Source organism: Microcaecilia unicolor, chromosome 1, assembly GCF_901765095.1.
Source record: "Microcaecilia unicolor chromosome 1, aMicUni1.1, whole genome shotgun sequence".
In the NCBI taxonomy this organism is placed as follows: domain Eukaryota; kingdom Metazoa; phylum Chordata; class Amphibia; order Gymnophiona; family Siphonopidae; genus Microcaecilia; species Microcaecilia unicolor.
In genome coordinates, this window is record NC_044031.1 from 567,802,823 (window position 1) to 567,821,933 (window position 19,111).

General features: G+C 38.5%; 1 protein-coding gene across 1 annotated transcript in view; it reads right to left on the reverse strand.

The window, feature by feature from the left end:
* The window catches only part of CSMD3 (CUB and Sushi multiple domains 3), a 2,043,988-nt gene extending 2,026,097 nt beyond the window's left edge, over positions 1-17,891 (reverse strand). Inside the window, exon 1 of the mRNA XM_030189879.1 lies at positions 17,711-17,891. Coding sequence (XP_030045739.1) covers positions 17,711-17,891 — 181 coding nt within the window. The remainder of the gene's footprint in view (positions 1-17,710) is intronic.
* Positions 17,892-19,111: the final 1,220 nt, after the last annotated feature.

Genomic DNA, 19,111 nt, shown 5'->3' on the forward strand with positions numbered 1-19,111 from the left:
TAGTGACATACATTCTTGAGTAGTTGTATACAGGGTAAATCTTTAACTGTATGCTTATACATAGGCACATATTCTGTAAATGAAAGTAGGTGCCTGGTCCTATCTGTATTGTCTCTCCTCTCTTTATTGGGGTGCCCTTGGTCCCTCTGCTGTTGCTCTACTTTTCTTCTCTCCTGTATGGCATTCCTTGCCCCCTTTATCATTTTTTAATTGTAGACTACTTTAATTGGTTACACTGAAAGGAAGTCTTTTAAGCCTTAAAAAACAGTCAATGCAAGATATACTTTAGTTATTGAATTGCTCTAAGGCATATATCCAGCATGCACACATGTATGTGTGCACATATATATGTATATGCTAGCATCATTCATGAACTTGTACATATGTAACTGGCATGTAATTTTAGCACCTACTTTATTGAATTACCTTCACACTATGTAAGATCTGCTTTAGTTCTAGAATTGCTCTAAACATGTATACATGTAGCTGGCATGTAAATGTTAACATCTATTTATAGAATTACCCCTTACAATGTTTAGAGTGATGGCTTCCACTCTCTGAAACTCACTGCCTTTGAATCTTCAGATGGAGCCATCCTTCAAGAAATCCTGATCTGATCTTAAACTTTACTTTTTTTCAGACTGATTTTAATATGGGGTTCCTTTTATGTCCCTCCCCTCCCCACCCCACCCCCACTTCCTTGTGCTCACTGGTGTCATTTATTGCTGGATCAGAGGCTGTATGCTCTAAGCCTTGTCTATATTCATCTCCTTGAAACAACAAGGATGTTAATATACTGTAATCTATAAGTAACAGTTTTTCTTATGTTTTAAACTCAGCTTAATTCCTGATTTATATATTTCATTGCAAAGCTTTTTTATGATATGTAGTATATCAAATTAAATAAACATAAACACAAATAGTATGGCCATCATTGTTTCTTTCATGTTGTTACTGGGGATGGTTACATTTGGGAGGCATGAAGAGTTAGATTAGCCACTGATATAAAGCAAGTAATAGATTGCTTTACTGATTACACAGTTTGATTCCCAGTGGACCAACTATAGATCTGGACTTTACTGTTTTTCTTTAATTGCTCTGTTCTTGTAATTGTCCTTTTATTACTCCCTTTAGATTCTTTCATCCATTAATATTGACAGTATCATGTTTTATGCTACTGAAAAATATAACTGTGCAGGTTTTATTTGTATCTGCCACAAGTTTTGGCAATTAGACTGATTCCCCTTTGGTTCTACGTATAGGGCCCTGTGCACTAAATATTTATCCATAGACACAACATAAGAAAAAAAAAACCCTGTAGCACAAAAGTTACCCAAATAAGTGTTTCATAATAAAACATAAGAATGAAATCTCTGTTGAAATTATAGGATATTTTCACTGCAAATTTCCATGGCATTTTAGTGGAAATTAGCATACAGCACTGTACAATAATATTAATAATTATAATGCATTTTTATTTATTTTGTTAACTTAGGAAACTGTGCACATGTGCGCTTGTGGGCTGCACATATGAGGACTGCATGTAACATGTGGTTTTATATAACCCCAACTCAAAGACACAATAGCACCATCATTGCTGGCAGGGAACCCAGGTTAAGTTTGCAAAAAAGGGCAGCTCTGACAGAGAGGTCAAGGCCTGATGGTCGAACTTGTTACAACACTGAAGAATATGAGCATTGCAGCTACTGGAAAACTGAGAAGAGGGAGAATCAGTGTGGTAAGGCTTGTGGGGAGGCAATACCATACAATCTCTGCAGCAGAATAGACGCTACTACAGGACCAGGTGGGGATATGCAGGAAAGAGTGAGACATTGAAAAGTAGATTTCAAAAGGCTTGCACAAGATTCTACACCATCAATTTATGATGAAATCTTCTAGTACTGGAATAATATAGATTGGCAACAGCTGATAAGGACCAGTTGACCCAGCTAGACTTTCTGGTTCTTCCTTTCAATTCAGCTTTACAGAAGATAAAGATAAATGCTAACTGTTTGCTAAACGGTTTTGACGATATATTTTTTCTTATCCAAGTTAAATTTGTTGTCACCCTTCTTTGGATCTATCTTTAACACTTTCAGTATTCAGCATACAAATCCCAATACCTAAAACAAAAAGCAAATTCTCACTTTTTTTTGGGGGGGGGGGGGAGGAATTTCTTTTTGAAATTCTCTTCTTTCAAGTATCAGAACAAAGCTGAGTTATTATGGTTTTCGAAAAAAATGTTGTTTGATAAATTATTTTTTTTATTTTGTTATGTTGTACAACTTTTGGTTTATATATTAATCTAATTGTATTATGTTGTAAACCACACCGAACCCATGTTTGAGGATTTAGTGGTATATAAGAGTCATATTGGTATTGGTATTCCCTCCTTCCTTTCAACTTCTCCAACCTGTTCTTACCACTAACCTCTATTTCTCACCTATATATGTGTGGATTATTTCATAACTGTCTATGTAAATTTTGCATACAGGCCATGCTAATCTTGGTATCATTGCAATGCCACTATATTATTGTGTTGTAATTCTTCCTCTACTGTATGGTTTAACTGTTAAAAATTGTGTAACCTCCTAACTTTCCCCACTTTTCAATACTAACCTGAGAGTTCAGAACAATAGATATCTAGATTTTCCAGTTTCCAAATCAATAATTTTCAATATTTATCTGTAAATTAAGAATCCACCCAAATAGGCAGAAGCAATCCACGTTTGTCGAGCTTCGTTAAAAAAAAAAAAAAAATCTTATTCTGATTTTTTTTGTAAGTAAACAATAAGGCTTCAAGTAATGATTCATTTAGGTAGAAGAAACTTCATCTAGGCTACATGATTTTTTTCCCAGTACTGGCATTTACATGTACATACATGCATAAATGTTAATAATTGGCCTACGTACTATTCTGGATGTACCTGCTTAATTTATATAGTGGGTATTTGCAAGGCATGTAGGGGAGAAGCATCAACAGAACATATATATGTCTCCCATTTACTTGGTAACTTAGAAAATACTGTAATTTACACATGTCTCTGCCAAATCTAGGAGTCTGCACTTATAAAAGCTCTATAACTAGCATAAAGGTAGGTGTCCACATGTTACCAATATTGGGTTATGCTTGTACTCTATAATGGAACCTGTATGCCCAGATTCTCTTATAGAACAGGTTCCTACCATGTGGCCTTTCAAAACCTGAATGAAGATGTCAAGTTATAAAATTACCTCCTATTTATGTCTCTGCAAAATTCAGCATAGATCAGGTATATGATACACAAATCATGATAATAGTAAAAATAGTTATTATTTATGACCTTCTGTCATTCAAAATGGTTTACAATATAAAAATTACAATATGTTATAGAACATAAAAACAATAGAACAGAAATCATAAATAGAGATTTCTTTCATAATCATAGCTTTTTCATGCATCAGAAACTGATCTAGCTAAAGGACGAGACCATCATGAAAACTGAAGCATAACAGTAAGATCAGACCATTGCTTCTAATAAGAGCAGATGTAGATCTTCTAAAGGAATACAACTATTCCTAATCCCTTTCTTCAAAAATTATATGTAGTTGGTGAGGAATAAAAATATTTAATTGCTTTCTAAATGAAATCAAATTATGTGACCGTCTTAATTCTTATTTAATTGATTCCAATCCTTTAAGAGATTCACATTGAAAGTTTTCCTTCTCCAAAATGCCTTTTGTAACATACCTTGTAGATAAAAGTGAGTTCTTAAATTTAGGCTTCTAAGTAAGGCTCACAAATTTCTACCTTATTGTCAACCAAACTAAAAATGTGTCTTAACTTGGGAGCTAAAAGTTATACTTATACATTTAGGCCTGCCGTTCATTTGCCCAGATTATGAGACTAGAGCTGAAAAATCTTTGCTAAACTCCTAACTTCTTTTCCATGCCCTAAGTATGCCTATGATGCCATGCACTTTTTAAATTCCTAAAATTAGGAGTTTAGTGAAATTTTGAGTATAAAGTTAGGCACTCAATCCTAGTAAATTTTCCAAAGGGACTAATTTAGGAGCACAACCCTCAGTGCTGGAAGAATAACTCCTGCGAAATATTGGGCCCATAATTATTTTACATTTGATATACAATAGACATAATGCAAGCAAATGTATATATCATATATATTTATTAATGGTACCTGGAAATCTGACTGGTTTGTAGCCATCCAAGATTGCATTTTGATATGTTTGCACTAGACATTATAGAGACTTCAAGAGGTTCTTTTATTGAAGGATTTTAAGCACTTAACATGCAGTTAACATGTGAAAATAGGCTTCCACACAAACATGTTAAAGCGTTTTGCAGTATTTCCCTGTTTATGCATGCTAAACCATGCATTGTTGAATTTTTAAGGATTTTTTTCCTCTGAGGGGGCATGGCATAGGTGAGGAATGGGCATGGAGGCATTAGCCAGCTAGTGCATTTTAATTACTGAATGCTAACTGAAGACCCATCTCTTCAAGATAGCCTACCCTAACGATCCAACCTAAGCAAAACTTGCCCATATGATTCTTATTGACAATAGTTATACTTGACCATGTTCCCCATTATCCTTTCTACTATCCCATATCCATTCCTTTCCATCTTTCTACTCCTACCTCCCAATGCTCTTTTCCTTCTGAACCTAATTCCTCCTATGTTAACTTACTTTCCGTTAACCCCATTAGTTTTGCATTTACCACAAACTGTATATTCTTCTTATGACTTTGTAATTATTTATATTGTTACTATGTAAGCCGCATTGAGCCTCCCATGTGTGGGAAAGCGTGGGGTACAAATGTAATAAATAAATAAATAACAGAGTTAATATAAGTCATCATTTACTATGTTACTATATGGCAATGACAAATCAAACTCAGGTATACATATAAAGTATTGCATACCATGTATAATGAGTTTATCTTGTTGGGCAGACTGGATGGACCATACAGGTCTTTATCTGCCGTCATTTAATATGCTACCACGTTACTATGTTAATGCTTCCATGTTAACTCTCAGCAGGTAGTGCTTAGTAACATTAAACACATGACCTGTAATATAAAATATAGAACATGCCTCCTAAAGGCGCCATGATACATCTAGGCTTAGCATGCCTAAAAATCCTGCATTAAACCATGTTAAATCCAGATTCTAATGCACTTTAGTAAAAGGGCCCCCGAGTTCTGTGTGGCAACTTTAAAATAGGAGTTGATAGGAATTTGAATCCTATAGTACTTGCTTTAGTAATGATTGATTAATTTTGGATTCAATGCTGTATGAGGGGCCCTTTTACAAAGGTGTGCTGAAAAATGGCCTGTGGTAGTATAGACGCATGGTTTGGGTGTACACAGAATCATTTTTCAGCGCACCTGTAAAAAACTGCCTTTTTAAATTTTTGCCAAAAATGGACGTGCGACAAAATGAAAATTGAGACGCATCCATTTTGGGTCTGAGACCTTACCGCTAGCCATTGATCTACATTCCTCCCAGGGAACTCCATTCACTGGGTAAATCTCTGTTATCTGCACCCTTCTCCTCCACCGCTAACTCCAGACTCCGTTCCTTTTATCTTGCACCATATGCCTGGAATAGACTTCCTGAGCCGGTACGTCAAGCTCCATCTCTGGCCGTCTTAAAATCTAAGCTAAAAGCCCACCTTTTTGATGCAGCTTTTAACTCCGAACCCTTATTGTATCATCCTCACTTTAATATTCCATTATCTCTTGTTTGTCCTGTTTGTCTGTCCTAATTAGATTGTAAGCTCTGTCGAGCAGGGACTGTCTCTTCATGTTCAAGTGTACAGCACTGCGTATGTCTAGTACCGCTTTAGAAATGATAAGTAGTAGTAGTAGTCATGTGGTAACCGGGCGGTAATGGTCTACCTGTGTAGAATGATGATTACCGCCCAATTACCACCCGTGCGCCAGAAAATAAAAATATGCGTAAAAAATGAAATTACTGCAAGGGCCACGCAGTAGCCGGGCGGTAACTTCAAACTGACATGCATTGGGCATACGTAGGTGTCCATGTGGCTTAGTAAAAGGGTCCCTGAGTGTTTCTGGTGATTTCAGCTCCTGTGAAGTAGTGTGAGACAAGCTGGCGTTTCCAACTGCTCTGCTGCTGTTAGCAGAAAGTTGACACTAGCAAATGAAAGACAAGATCCTATTACAAACCTTACTATCAGACCAAGCAGTGTCTCTTCCCTTCAATACAAAAATAAACCAGCACAAACACAAAATAACAAAGAAAAGCAAGGGAATATCTTAAGGCACCAAACGTCTTATGGCGAGGACATTACGAAAAATTCAGAAATGTGAGACATTTTAAAGTTAAATGATCAAGCATTTTGAAACAATAATAAAAAGAGTGTTTCTTCGCCCATTATCAGATCTAACCGTGTCTCCTTGTCATTCCTCTCACTGTTCTGCTAGCGTATGACTTCTCCTTTCTCTTTATCCCCTTCAAATCGCTATGACAATGTGAACTGTGAATCATAGGAATATTCAGGAAAAATCAGCCTTTGCCTTTACATGCTCATTCTGCTTTGACCTGATGGTCTACAGTTTCTGAAAGCCAGCCAAGAAATACGTTAAGTTCGTATGATAAAAAGGTATCACCTCATATTTCTTTCTCTTTTCAACTACATGCAGGCAGTTTATTAGAAAAGATAAGACGAGGAATACGTTTAGGATACATAAAGATAGTCGTACCAATCTGAAATATGAAAATGTTAGAACTTTATTTAAGAATCACAAAACCGATGCATTCAACTTATTCAACCTGATAATGCTGTGTTTTTTTCCATGATTGTTTTTATGTTCACTGCTTTGGATGATTATTTAAGGAAGCAGTTTATAAATTACAGAAGTAAATACACATTCAAAATAAGGATACCAGAGAGCCACTTGATTCAAAAATGTGAAGGATGGTTCTATAATTGGGCTTGTGTAGTTATGCACACTTTTGCGTGTATAAGTGCACAGAATAAGAGCACTTATGACTATGTCCTATTCTATAAGGTAGTATGTAAGTACTTCAGCATGTACACAGAGCAGAGCATGGGAGGGCATAAGCAAATTTCCAATTGATGTGCGTAACTTATAGAATATTATTAGTTATGTGCGTAGCAGGGAACATTTAGGGGCACCTATTTATTCCAGCCATTGAGCTGGCATAAAAGAACATGCTTAACTAGGCACACTACATAAATACATAAGTATTACCACACTGGGAAAAACCAAAGATCTATCAAGCCTAGCATCCTGATTCTAAGGGGCCGATCCAGGTCACAAATACCTGGCAAGATCCCAAAAAAGTTCAATATATTTTATGCTGCTTATCCCAGAAATAAGCAGTGGTTTTTCCCCAAGTCATTTTAACAATGGTCTATGGACTTTTCCTTTAGGAAGCTACCCAAGCCTTTTTTTAAACCCTGCTAAGCTAATCACCTTTACCACATTCTCTGTCAACAAATTCCAGAGTTTAATTATACATTGAGTGAAGAAACATTTTCTATGATTCATTTTAAATTTACTACTTTGCACTTTCATCACATGCCCCCTAGTCCTAGTACTTTTGAAAAGAGTAAACAAATGATTCATGTCTACTCGTTTCACTCTACTCATTATTTTATAGACCTCTATCATGTCTCCCCTCAGCCATCTTTTCTCCAAGCTGAACAGCCCTAGCCACTTCAGCCTTTTCTCATAGGCTAATGTCAACTTATGCTAGTATTCTATAATGGCATCCTGGCACCCAACTGGACGAGCCGGTTAAAGAACTGCCCCCTTATTGTCTAATTGAGTGAGGGGACATAGAGGCTGGTGCTGGCAAATATTGAGAATTGAGTGGAACATAGTGGCTGATGCCGAAGGAAGTGAGAAAAAAGTGGAGCAGAAAGTTTATATGTGGGACAGGAAAAATAAAGGCATATGTAAAGGAATGTGTTTATATATTTAGATTTCACTCTGCAAATTTAGATTTCACTCTGCAATGAAGAAAAGCAGGGTAAATGACTTTTGGAAAGGAGAGAGGTATGTGGATAGTGGGAAAGGGAAGAAGGAGATATAGGGAAGAAGTGAGGAAGTGATTGCTAGGGATGGAGAGAGACAGGGTGATGGATGCTGTGGAAAGGAGGGAGAGGCAGATAGTTTTGAAGAGGGTGAGAGACAAAGGAAGGGAACAGGTCTTTGAAAAAGCTAAGAAAAGATGGAAATGAGGAAGGTAAAAGAGAAAAAAATGGAGCCTGGATAAGGGCACAAGTGATATGAATGTGAGTAGAAGAGGAGAAGAAATGAGGGACAGGAACAAAGCTAAGTTGGGGAGGGGATAAGAGGGAGAGGTAGAAAAGGTGGGAATGGAATGAGTTCAGAGGAAAATGGGGGGGGGGGCTAGGAAGTAGATAAGATGGTGAGCAGGGAGCTGGTGAAGAAAAATGAGACACAGATAACAATGTGGGACTAGGGAGGTCCACCAGGAAGTGTAAAGCTAATAAGTAGGTGAACAGTGAAAAAAGGGAGACTGAGCATTGGAAGGGGAGAAGGGAGGATTGAAGGAATGAGAGAAATGGGGAAAAAAGATGACAAGGACAGTGAAGAAACAGAAAATGGGAAGGAGATCCTGAAAAAGGACGTTGGAGAAAGCCAACCAAAGAAAGTGGTAGAGCCCAGAACCATCCAACTGGAAAAAATAAAATGATCAGACAGCTGTGAAAGTAGAAAAAATATTTATTTTCATTTTATAGAGAATAAAATATATCACTTTTGAAACTGTGCATTTATATGTATGTTGTTCAGTACAGGACTAAATGCATTTTGATTTCTCTTTTTTTCACTGTTCCATTGCTTAGAGTGTGGTTTCTTTGGTTTTCTATTTAATTTTTGGTCTGCATATGTGTAAGGATGTGCATTCTTTTGAAAAAAAAAATAATGGGAAATAATGATGGTTCTTATGTTGCTGTTAACCCAAAATGACAAGAAACACCTACAATGTGTTTCTTTTGTTTCCATGATGGAGAGTATGAACTATGGCACAATAGCGTGTATTATTGTGCAAAGTATGTGCTACTGCTTAATACTTTGCTGTTGCTCAGTACTGCACCTTATTGCTTAGTCATGCACACTGTTTATCAATAGACACATTTTTTTAAATTTAGAGTGCAGCATTGCACAATAACATAAAATTTTAGGGGGCCCTTTTACTAAGGTGCACCAAAAAAATGACCTGTGCTGGCATAGTTGCGTGTTTTGAACGCACACGGGTTCATTTTCAGCTCGCCTGCAAAAAAAGGTCTTTCCTTTGTGGCCAAAAATGGACATGCGGAAAAATTAAAACCAGTGCATGTCCACTTTCAGCATGAGACCTAACCACCACCCAATGACTTAGAGGTAAGGTCTCACACGTTAACCGGGCGGTAATCATAAGCGCGCGTACATTGCCAATTACTGCCGGGTAAGTGCCACATGGTAGAAAATGTATACTGCGTGTTTTGGATGCATGTCAAAAATATAATTACTGCCAGGGGCATGCAATAGCGAGGCGGTAGTTCCAATTAGATGCACATTGTACGTGCCTTAGCAAAAGGTTCCCTTAGTCTTAGTGTGGAAAGTTGTGTATGCAAGTTATAGAATAATACCAATTACATATGTGAATCACATTGTTTAGCTGCTAATTAGAATTAACAACCTATGATTGGCTATAATTGGTGGATTGGCTCTAATTGCCATTAATTAGCAGTTACGCGTATGCCATTAATCATTATTTCATAAATTGTTCATGCAAAATCTATTGTGCGTCACTCCAAGGAGTATGGACCTGAAAGGAGCATTGATGGATCAAGGGAGTGCCTAGCAATAGCATGCACAATTTATTAGAACACTATCATTTATGTCCCTAATTGACTTCAGTTGGGTGCAAACATTTACAGCAGCCAATAAGAACATAAGTACTGCTATACTGGGACAGACTGAAGATCCATCAAGCCCAGTATCCTGTTTCTAACAGTGGCCAAAAACAACTCATACGCTCCTGTCATGCATTATTCAGGCTGCAAACATTTGAATGCTGCAGCGTTATGTGAATTAAGCTGTGCATGCTTTGCCTTCACCCTGAGGCAGCACGTGAAGCAAAACATTGGGCACCGTTGGTGGGATATTACAAGTTAATTGTGCAGGTAAATTCATTTTGATTACACATTTTGATATATTGTTCCAGGCTGAGTCTGCATTGAACAGAGCATTTTTGTATTAACTTGGGGAGGGTTTTTTTTTACCCTTTTTACCCTTAAAATCTTCATTGCCATTCTCAGCTGGAGGCAGGGTTACATAAGTACATAAGTAGTGCCATACTGGGAAAGACCAAAGGTCCATCTAGCCCAGCATCCTGTCACCGACAGTGGCCAATCCAGGTCAAGGGCACCTGGCACGCTTCCCAAACGTAAAAACATTCCAGACAAGTTATACCTAAAAATGAGGAATTTTTCCAGTCCATTTAATAGCGGTCTATGGACTTGTCCTTTAGGAATCTATCTAACCCCTTTTTAAACTCCGTCAAGCTAACCGCCCGTACCACGTTCTCCGGCAATGAATTCCAGAGTCTAATTACACGTTGGGTGAAGAAAAATTTTCTCCGATTCGTTTTAAATTTACCACACTGTAGCTTCAACTCATGCCCTCTAGTCCTAGTATTTTTGGATAGCGTGAACAGTCGCTTCACATCCACCCGATCCATTCCACTCATTATTTTATACACTTCTATCATATCTCCCCTCAGCCGTCTCTTCTCCAAGCTGAAAAGCTTGGCTGAGGCTTTTTCCTCCCCTTGTTTGTTTTTGCCTGTGTGATGCATGTCAGTCTGTACTCAGATGGTTGATACCTGATTGTGTGTTCTATGAGGAGTGTATGATTTGCATTTGGTTACGTTTTTCTCTCCCTATCTCTTGGTGTACTTCCAACAGTGGCCAATCCAGGTCATAAATACCTGCCAAGATCTCAAAAGAGTAAAAACAGATTTTATGTTATTCATGCCAGGAACAAGTCCATCCCAGGAACAAGTCCATCTTAATAATAGCCTATTGACTTTTCTTTTAGGAACATGTCCATTTTTAAATCCCTGCCACACTAACTGCTTTTACCACGTTCTCTGGCAACAAATTCCAGAGTTTAACAACACTTTGAGAAAAGAGATATTTCCCAAAATTGTTTTAAATTTATTATTTACTAGCTTCATTGCATGCTCTCTAGTCCCTGTACTTTTCGAAAAAGTAAACAAGTGATTCATTTATCATATCTCCCCTTAGTCATCTCTTCTCCAAGCTGAAGGGCCCTAGCCTCTTTAGCCTTTCCTTATATAGAAATCACTCCATCAACTCTATCATATTCATCACCCTTTTTTGTACCTTTTGTAATTTTGCTATATCTTTTTTGAGATATGGTGACCAAAACTGTGCATAGTATTCAAGATGCAGTTGCACCATGGAGCGATTCAGAGGCATTATAATAATCTTAGTTTTGTTCTCCCTTCCTTTCCTAATAATTCCTAACATTCTATTTGCTTTTTTAATTGCTGCTGTTCTCTGAACAGAGGATTTCAACATATCATCAACGTCAACACCTAAATCCTTGTTCTAAGTGGTGACTTCCAATGTGGAACCTTGCATCACATAGGAATAGTTGGGTTTGGGTTCTTCTTCCCTGCATGCTTCACTTTGCACCTGCTCACATTAAATGTCATCTACCATTTGACGGTTTCGCTTCTGAAAACGCATCAGATTGAAACACTGTTTTTATTTCTTTTTGATAATATCCAAAGTTATTTTGTTTACAATTTTAGAGCCCTGATCTCCATATAACCTCTGATGCAGGCACATGAGTGCCAAAACACGGCCCATGTCGGGTCTTATGAATAAAGAACTCTTGATAATTCCGCTCCTGAAGGCCCTTTTTTGCTTTTGTTTCTTTGTTGTGTTGTCTTAAATTTTGGACCCTCTCTTTTTGCTGCTTAGAATTCTATAATGGCATTTGTGCATGCAATTGTTGATATAGAATTCATGGTTAGTATGTTTTATACTGCCACCTAACCTAATGTTTCTGAGAACTAGGTTGAAAATCACTGGTCTAGAGGACGGGTTCTCAACCCTGAACTTGGGACAGATCCAGCCAGTTAGGTTTTCAGGGTACCCACAATGAATATGTATGAGAGGTAGTGCATGCAAATTTATCTCATGCATATTCATTGTGGATATCCTGAAAACCTGACTGGCTAGGTGTGTCCCGAAGACTGGGTTGAGGACCCCTGGACTAAAAGTGAACTAAGGTTTTCTGCCTTTATTGGAAGAGCAGAACCATGTGCCTCAGTATTTAGGCCAGGCTCTATCCAGCAGCTGCACATTTGTTTTATATGTTCTCGTAGCTCCATATTATGATGTGGGAATGTCCCAGGCAAACAGACAAGCTTAAATACCTATAATGAAAGCACCTGGAAGTGAAAGCAGTGAGAGCAATTGGGTGCTAAAATTCCCTTATAGAATACTATCATGACCTGGTATCAGCACACTTTACACCAACCGTAGACCTGGTGTCAGAAAGATACCACAAAGATATCTTCTTTTAAGTCAAATTCAAGGAGAAAATATGTGGGACAAAGGGCAACTATATGTCAAGCACTCTGACATCTGCTTTCTACAGAGGAAGAATAGGCAATAATATTAAATAAGGCAAAAAAAAAAAAACAGAGTGGAAGAGTCCAATGGCCTGCAAACCAGGAGGACTGGGTTCGATTCCCACTATAGCTCCTTGTGAACCTGGGCAGGTCACTTAACCCTTCACTGCCCCAGGTACAAAATAAGTCTTTCTATATAATATGTACACTGCTTTGGTAGTAACTACAGAAAAAACAGTATATCAAATCCCAACACTTTTACTACCCTCTCCTAAGAAAACAAAATGTGTATTTCTGTGTGTTGGGGTAGGGGAGATTGTCATCCAAATATTTTATCTAGGCAGCACGGTCATATCAACTGATTGAATACAACTTATAATGATGTTATAATTATACCTCTGCTGTTTGTAATGAAGACTTGTGCTTGTTGTGTAATTTGTGCAAATACATGTGGCTTTCCACCACAGTTTGCAAACTGTAATGGTGTTATGTGAAAATTTAAAGTTACTGCTGCTCTCTTATCTTGATTACTTTAGATGGATGAAGGAGTTTACATCACTAGAGGCAGCTCAAAGTTTAGCTCTGCCAGGGTTCCAATTGAGCCAGTTCTTATAAAATGTCTGCAGCTAGGAAAATGAGTTGTCTTTGCTCCTCTTACCCACACTTTTAAGAACTATTTTTAGAGTTTTGCATATGAGCAGAAAAATGACATCTGAGACTATTCAGCCTACAAACAATAGGCAGCCACTTTTATTTGAATAACAGCCTCAGTGATCAGAGTGTGTAATATATCAATTTTATGCTATAACAGCATTTAGCTTAAGGAACAGAATCATGTTTTCCTTTTGCTCATGTATCCCCGTCATCATCATCAGGGAACAAAAGAAGGCACACTAACTGAAAAATAAAAATGTAAATCCAGTAAGAAATCTAGGTGCCATCTTCCTAAACTATGTACGGTCTGTTTGTCATTCCCCACCACAGAGCTGACCCCTCCCCCCCACCATCTAGAGTGTTAATATTATGTAGCCAAATAATGACTTTGGACACATAGTACAGGGCTAATCATGAAGCAAGGTATGGGGGGGGGGGGGAAGAGGGAACATTTTATTGTAGTCATGGTTAATGACTAATAACATTAGGTGCTTAGGTCAGAAGCATGCTGTGTGGCTTGCTATCAATCTGAATGTAAGTTGGATTCGACCATTGTATAATTTTGAAATTGAAAATAATAAAAATATTTTTTTCAAAAGCTGTAATATGCTGTGCTTTATCTTTTCTCCTAGATAGCTCTCTTCTTAGATATTCTCTTATCTTAATTCACAGTGTAGTTTTAAGTAGTATATTATTATTAGCATTTGTATAGCGCTACTAGACGCACACAGCGCTGAACACCTGACACAGAGAGACAGTCTCTGCTCAATAGAGCTTACAATCTAAAATAATACAGACAGACAAGACAATTAAGGGTGAGGGAAGTACTGGCTGAGAAGGAACAAGGGGGGGGGGGAGGCAAATGAGTAGTGGCTAGGAGCCAAAAACAACAGTGAAAAGGTGGGTTTTCAGCATAGATTTGAAAACAGGTAGAGATGGAGCTAGGCGTACAGGCTCAGGAAATTTATTCCAGGCATAAGGTGCCGCGAGATTGTAATACAAAACTAGAAGGAAATGTATCTGAAGCACTATGTAAATTGTTAATAACTAAACTAAATGTCTTGTGCCCCCTTCCTCCTGCTTCAGAGAAGTCAGACAACCCCATTTTTTCCAATCTGTACTAAAGATGACTTTAGTATATCACTAGGGGGCACTTTTACTAAGCCATGTAGGTACCTACACATGCCCAATGCACACCAAAATGGGGTTACCGCCCAGCTACCGCGTGGCTCTTGCAGTAATTTCATTTTTGGCATGCGTCTGATATGCGTGTTCAAAAGATTTATTTTTGAACGCAGGTATCGGATGTGCGCCAAGTGGCATTCGATCCATGTAGGTCATTACCACCCAGTTATCACGTGAATCTTTACCACTAGGTCAATGGCTAGCGTTAAGGTCGCAGACCCAAAATGGACGGGCGGCCATTTTGATTTTGCCGCATGTCCATTTTTGGCAAAAATGTAAAAAGGCCTTTTTTTTACAGGCGCACTGAAAAATGGATTGGCACATGCCCAAAACCTGCACCAATACTACCACAAGCCATTTTTCAGTGCAGCTTAGTAAAAGGACCCCTAGGTAATCAAATGGAGTTATTTCTTCAACATATGTACACAGACTTTGTTGCATATGGTATGAGTGGACAAGATAATCTCATGGGTAATAATTTCATTTGTTTGCTGAACTTCTCTTTAATATATTTATTGCACTTCACTTATCCACAGTCTAGTCAAATGTACACGTGCTGAAGGGAACCATATATAATCCTTTTAATAAGCACACAGCGACTTGGAAATATATGTTAAAAATATGAATTAAATGCATTGTTTACTGGACAAGAAAACATATTCCTGCATATTGTATGCAAAGTATTGGCTGCCTGAAACCGTATTAACTTAGTAAAATAAAAAGATCTGTATATTCTTAAACCACGTTAAAAGAGCTCCGACTTTTTATCCACTTTCTGCATAATTATTTCCATAACCTTTCCATCAGTCACGTTCTTTACAATGAGGGGAGAGGGCAGGGTGGCATGGCAACATTAGATAACGTGATTCTTACCGACTAATGGACCTTGTCGGTAGCTCAATTCATCCAACGGCGTGGACATTCTGTACATCGAGCAGAAACGTGTGTCAAAAACTATGGATTCAGTTTTAGTGGTGGCGGGGGGGGGGGGGGGGGGGCTTGTGGATCTGGCTTTAGGGGCGTTGGCAGTGTCTGGAGCGCTCGTCGTGGCAGGGGAACAGAACACGTTCCATGTTAAGGCTACATCTGCCGCAGCTACTCAAGCGAGGAACCCGGGGGTGCTGATGGACAGCAAAGTGACCTGCAGATGAAACAAGCCTCCTTCACTTGTGTATTTTGTAAAAATGCATATTTGCCAGTTTAGCAAACGACAATGACTAGCTTGCCAAGTATTGCCTTCCACTACGAAAGAGGCAGAGTTTAAGGATTTTTTTTTTTTAATTCTAGGCTTCAACTTGTTTCACTTATTTGTTCTTCCAGAGCAAAAGGTTTTTTCAATTTATTCAACAGGTACCTCGAAAACTCTCAGCAAACCATGACCAATTTTCACAGTATGAGGAAAATACTGTGCTTCATTTTTGTAGGATGCTGCCTCCACGCGACTCCTACCCACCAAAGCAGCTTGTGTCATCCATTAACTAGAGGGTCCTTTTTTTTTTTTTCAGATAAGGGATACAGATATTTCAGGTTGCTCTTGAGTATTTTTTTTTTCCTTTCGGGTTAGATGAGAGCAAGAGATTCCACACAGGCGCACACGTGAATTGTTCAAGAGATATACGTGTTTTCTCGCAATGGATTTATACCCCACTACAAATTCAAGCTGTACCTGTTAAGGAAGCAGTAACAGAAGCAGTAGAAATTATTTCGCTTTTAATTTAGGATCTTCCTCCAATGAGTTCAGTCTCTCTCTCTCTTTTTTTTTTTTTTTGAAAGGGGGGGGGGAGGGAGGAAGAAGAGGAACAAGAAATACTAACCCTCTTGGCATAGCACAGAAAAACCATAAAGAGCACGGTTGCTGTAATTAGGCTGTAGATTAACATTCCAAGCATGTCACCTATAATCAGATACAGTGTCAAGATATCGTAAGCTGAGGTAACCCCGAACCCCACCGAACATGGATTATCATTTCCACGGAATGCAAATAGATTGCTTTCTTTGCGGATGGGGAGACCAGCTGCAGGCTCTACAATAAAGTGTTTCATCAAGACAGGAGATTGCACTTTAGAACAGCATTCCTTGTAAGAGCCAAAAGATACAGTTTGCATCTATTCACCCTCTCTATACATATGCAATAGCTGAGACGTGAAAAGAACCTTCCCTCAATAAAAATGAGATCAATAATGTCTACAGGATATTATTGTGTTGGAGAGGTTAGATTTGTCAAAAAAACGATCGGTTATAGCACCCAGAATAAGTAGGGGGTACGAGCAAGGACCTTGATAACACATAAATAGAAGACAACCAAGTAAAGCTCTGCGTTTATGAACTGTTCTTTATAAATATGATACATCTGCATATGTGTATACAATCACGCTCTTATCGCTAGGTTTAGAAATCATACGCATACTTGATAGCCGATCTTGCACATCGAACGTTTGTATTTGTTGCTGTGTCGGCGACATATACCGTTATCGCCTTATCAGACGATCATTTGATTCCTAGCAAAAGCACTTTCTTCTTTCCATCACAGCATTCATTTGAAAAAAAAAAGATCATTCATTTTTACTCAGCTGCATCGTTTGGTTTTTAAAAATTAATACAGCACGGTTTATTATGGCCTCAGCACAACTGAGAATAAAGAGTCATGCACGTATATTTTATGTCAGTTTGGACTATATGTAAGAGTATTGGCATCTGTGACTTCCCCGTCAATTGTGGAAGGAAAGCTCCTTTATACATTTTACAACTGTGAAGCTTTGTAACTTTCCGTTTGGAAGGGACTAAACTCAACAAACAGCCAATGCATACATAGCTTAGCAATTCCAGCTGGTAAGAATTAGCAACATGTTTGATTTTTTTGTTTTAATCTCTTTAAATACTCAGACAAGGTAATGCTGCTTGAATATACACAGTAGTTAGAGGCTTATATGAACCAACTCACGTATTCGTTTGAGCATACTGCAAGAATATTTATTGGGCTCAAGCTCAATCACTGCATTGAATGCCAAGCCTGGCAAGCAAATGGCTTTTCCTCTCTGAATCAACTCCTTTACAAAGCGAAAAAAATATATATGTACATGTGCAGGTCCCTATCTATATGCTCCGATCGTAAAGTAATTTGCAAACCTACTGCGGGTTAAGAACTTGTGATCGCTTAGTTCCCAAACGAAGGCACTTCGACATTTTTGCAACCTACCTTCCACACATGTCACCATCATCAAAAAGACGAGATTCGACAATGCAAATCCACTTTTAATCCTCATTTTCGGCAGGTAGCTGAAGTCCAGCCGGCCACATTTAGCACATCCCCGGTTGCCCAAATCTGCAGCTGTAGAATGCTTCTTCTCCCGGATTCCCCCCTTGCAGAACGCTTTCATATTATTCTGGAGCTCCTTCAGTAATTCCTAGTCCTCGGCCAGGCGCAGTGGAGCTGCCGCTGCTGCTGCTGCTCGGTCACAGCACAGAGTGAATGGTGTTTCTGGGATACCACAGCAACCTTGACGAGGACTCAACCATCTCTCCAACGGGGGCACAAAGTCTCAACGAACTCGCTTTTTCCCCCCCTTTTTGACTCTCTCCCTTCCCACACCCGACTAAATCTACCTCGGGTTTGGCTTGTTCCTGAGCCCCGAAGAGGAAAGGAAGCTCATTCGAAGCCTTAAACACTAGCAAGAAACGGGCAACGCTATTTGGTAGAACACAGATTTTTTTTTTCCTTCCTTCCCCCCTGGAAGATCAATTCTGCCTAGGAAAAGGCTAAAAATGAGATTTTCACTGCCGCCTGAAGGAAAATATAGGAACTAATAGAAGAGATCCATATTGCTATTGATGAAATTAGAAGTTGCAGAAATAATGTATGCAGTGGATTGATATTTTAACAGCCAATTAATACACTTTGTCGTAATGCAGGGCATTGGCAGTTTTAATGCACCAGTTCAAGTAGTCGAAATTTATTATTATTATTTTTTTTAAATCAATGAACAGGTAGAAACCATCGCAACTTCGAAGTGCTCACTTATAGGTAACGTGCGATAATCGTGCAAATAACTGCAACCACGATCAATCCTCCCTCTCACTCATGCCAAAGAGTTAAGGTTCGACAAGGAAAGAACACTTGTGCCATCTACAGGCTGCCGGTCGATGATCTGTTAATTACCGCAATTCCTGCTGGGGCGCCCACTTTTGACACTATCACACCGAGATATACGCGCTGAATTTTGCTCCTTTACTGTATCCAGATTTATTATAGTTTTGGGACTGGGGGTGGGAGGGACTGCAGCCCAGTATCTTACTTCCTGCTCCCAAGAACTGCGAGTTAAGACTTTACTGAGCAGAAAAAAATAATATACAGAACAGTCACAAAATCCCAGCAGGAGTAAAGAGGGGAAATTCGCATCCCTTTGGTAAGGGTATGCTTGAGTTTCCCATATTCTCAGTATGAATGGAAGGATGTCGCCTGTAAGCTACACTGAACCTAAACATTGTGAAAATGCGACATATATACATTGTGTGTGTGTGTGTGTGTGTGTGTGTGTGTATATATGTATGTGTGTGTGTGTATATATATATATATATATATATATATATATATATATAT